This window comes from Cebidichthys violaceus, unplaced genomic scaffold, assembly GCF_023349555.1.
Source record: "Cebidichthys violaceus isolate CVI_PGR_0920_01 unplaced genomic scaffold, fCebVio1.0.p SCAF_3, whole genome shotgun sequence".
Lineage (NCBI taxonomy): Eukaryota > Metazoa > Chordata > Actinopteri > Perciformes > Stichaeidae > Cebidichthys > Cebidichthys violaceus.
In genome coordinates, this window is record NW_027176483.1 from 9,722,290 (window position 1) to 9,725,365 (window position 3,076).

The 3,076-nt window shown below is 42.1% G+C and overlaps 1 protein-coding gene across 1 annotated transcript; it reads left to right on the forward strand.

Moving 5' to 3' along the window:
• The first annotated feature begins 652 nt into the window (after positions 1-652).
• foxb1a (forkhead box B1a) lies at positions 653-2,844 on the forward strand. Its single transcript, XM_068723325.1, has one exon. The coding sequence runs from the start codon at positions 951-953 to the stop codon at positions 1,890-1,892; it is 942 nt and encodes a 313-aa protein (XP_068579426.1). The 5' UTR covers positions 653-950; the 3' UTR covers positions 1,893-2,844.
• Positions 2,845-3,076: the final 232 nt, after the last annotated feature.

The window sequence follows — 3,076 nt, forward strand, 5'->3', positions numbered from 1 at the left end:
AAATTATTTTGTATGGCATTTCGTAAACAATATTAATTAGGGGAAGCGGAATGTGTTTTTGCAACATTTTATCTGTAAAATAAGTTTTACTTCAAATCCACACCATAAAAAATGGTTATTAGCGTGCATAAACACTTTATGGAAAACTGCACTCATTACACACACCACTGCACAAACAGGAGTATTTTTTAATTAATCCACGTCTAAATCAAATACAATGCACATCTGCCTCAACAACAGCACATATGGTTAAAAGCCAGTTTCATTACAACATATCATTAAATTACAATATAACGTGTCCGTTCAAATTCCAAATATCTACACTCGTGAATTGTAACTGTACAGTCCACTGAAGAAGTATTAGCGCATACCTTCACACACTGAGTGTCATCGCAGTTCAATTCCGGTTGCCGAGCCTTTTCACCCCTTTTTCTGTCTTCAAATGGAAATGATTTCCATTGGCCCAAGGTGTCCATGTAAATAGGTGTAAATGAAACCAGATTATGCCTTCCTCCCAGCCCCCTCCTCCCATGGCAATTGTCATGTGATAGCAAAGAGGTGGCACATTAATGGAGCGCCTCTACAGGGGTCTTTTCTGCTCATGTCACTACATAAAACTATCAGATGGTTAGAGGAAGGCCATGGAGGCATCCACTTAGCTCGTCTTATCAAGGACGCCAAATGAAATCTATTCAGCTCTGCTAGTGGGACAATCTGACTTACTTTGGCAGAAAGACTTACAGCAGCCGTCACTCCATAAATGTGCACCGCCCGCCCGCCTGCACACTGCAGAGGCGCTCAATCTGGCTGTTTTACGCACAACGCAACTCCAGCATTGTCGGTGTTGAAACTTTCCTCGGCGGTTTCTTTTTCATGAAGAGCGGCAAGCTTTCGTCAAGGAATTAAAGGAGACTACTTCTTTTTGTATTGCTTTTCTGAAAATATCGAGGATGCCTCGCCCAGGGAGAAACACGTACAGCGACCAGAAGCCACCTTACTCCTACATCTCCCTCACTGCCATGGCGATCCAGAGCTGTCCAGAGAAGATGTTGCCTCTCAGTGAAATTTACAAGTTCATCATGGATAGATTCCCTTATTATAGAGAAAACACTCAGCGGTGGCAAAACTCTCTGCGACACAACCTGTCCTTCAACGACTGTTTCATTAAAATACCCCGGCGCCCAGATCAGCCGGGCAAGGGCAGTTTCTGGGCTCTGCACCCCAGCTGCGGTGACATGTTTGAGAATGGAAGTTTCTTGAGACGACGCAAAAGATTCAAACTGTTGATGTCAACTGATCATTTGGTCCCGAGTAAGCAGTCGGATGCTGCCCATTACCTCCAGCAGCAAGCCAAACTGAGACTGAGCGCCCTGGCAGCCACTGGCACACACCTTCCCCAAATGTCAACTTACAACCTCGGAGTGTCTCAGTCCTCAACTTTTAAGCATCCGTTCGCCATCGAGAACATCATCGCCAGAGAGTACAAGGTCCCGGGGAGTCTGGCGTTCTCCACCATGCAGTCCATGTCTGCCGGGTACCCGCTCCACAACCAGCTGACGACAGCCTGGCCCCACATGTACAACACCAGCATGATAGACACGGCGGCCCCGATCTCCATGGCAAGTAGCGACTACAGTGCTTATGGCGTGCCCATCAAGTCTCTGTGTCACGGGGGACAGTCCCTACCGGCTATCCCTATGCCAATCAAGCCCACCCCGACTTCCATGGCCGGTTTCTCGGCGTTACCTCCACACATTCCCGCGTTTCTATCAAACTCTCCACAGTCGCTGAGCCCGACGTCCCCACAGACAGCGACGAGCCAAAGCAGCCCTGCAACCCCGAGCGAGACTCTGACGAGCCCCTCCACACTGCAGTCTGTCGCTGTGCACTGACCAGCTGAACCGTCCCATGTAAACGAACTGCTGGCCGACTCCCAGGCCCCTTTATCAATCCCAAAGTTTATATTTTCTGTCGTCGGAAACTATCAAGGCGAGTTGCAGTTGCATATCGAATTATTTGTGTATGTGTCGAATGTGTCGCTTTAAATTGTGTCATAGAAGTCCAGCACAGAATCGCACAGCGAAGTATTGCTCTTGAAAATATAAATTATTTGATAGTTCTATTTTTCAGTTTATTGTGAAATGTGAGTGTTGAAAGTGGTGCCACAGATGGGGATCCATGGGGACGTTTGTGTTGGCACCATAAACTCTGATTTGAAGTGCTTGCAATTTCCGTGGCAGTTTTTCAGTTGTATCAAATATCAAAACTTTTGCACCGTTTCTGTGTGACCACTGTAATGTCAATGAAATTGCGAGGCAATGGCTCTGTGTTTTTGTTTGCTTTTTAATACTGGACTGATGGATAAGGGTATACCAAATAGGAATAGGATTTAGATTTGTTCTTACCATCCCTGTAAAAAAGAAAGCAAAATGAGTTATCATATCTTTTCAATTTGGAAAAGTAGTATGAGACGTCCTCAAAATGCAAGATGTGAATATTGCAAATAACTGATACTGAAATGTTGTAAAATGCACTTTTTAGTTTTATGTTTTAGATATCTATTTTCCAGAAAATGTTCTGTGAAGCATTTAATTTAAAAGGCTGTGGTGACCATGTGTATCAGATGCTGTAAATTTGTACTTTTGTTTTTTAGGTAAAAGCATGCATTCAAAAAAATTGTGTTGGTACTGTTGTTGTTATTGTTGTTGTTTTGTTTTTGTTTGATTCTTTTTTGCAAGCATGCGTGCTTTCGAAAAGTGTGCAAACAGTCTGCAATGAGTTGGAAAAAAAATGGTCATTGAAATATTTTCTCATTAAAAGTGAAGTAAACAATCAAAAATGTTTCTGAAGATTTAATCTAAGACGATGTTAAATGTTTTTATTATTATTATTAAATTGGCAAAAAACCTTTTAGGATATCATACATTAATTTTCACACAATAATAATACCGTCAAATAATAATAATAATAATATTAATTATAATAATAGTATTATTAATATTATTAATAATAGCAATAATAATACTTTGATTTGTCGTGTATTCGGGCCTATATGATTTCAGAGTGTTGAAGAGAA

Excerpts from the sequence above, each read along its gene's own strand:
- foxb1a (XM_068723325.1), top strand. The coding sequence starts at position 951 with ATGCCTCGCCCAGGGAGAAACACGTACAGCGACCAGAAGCCACCTTAC.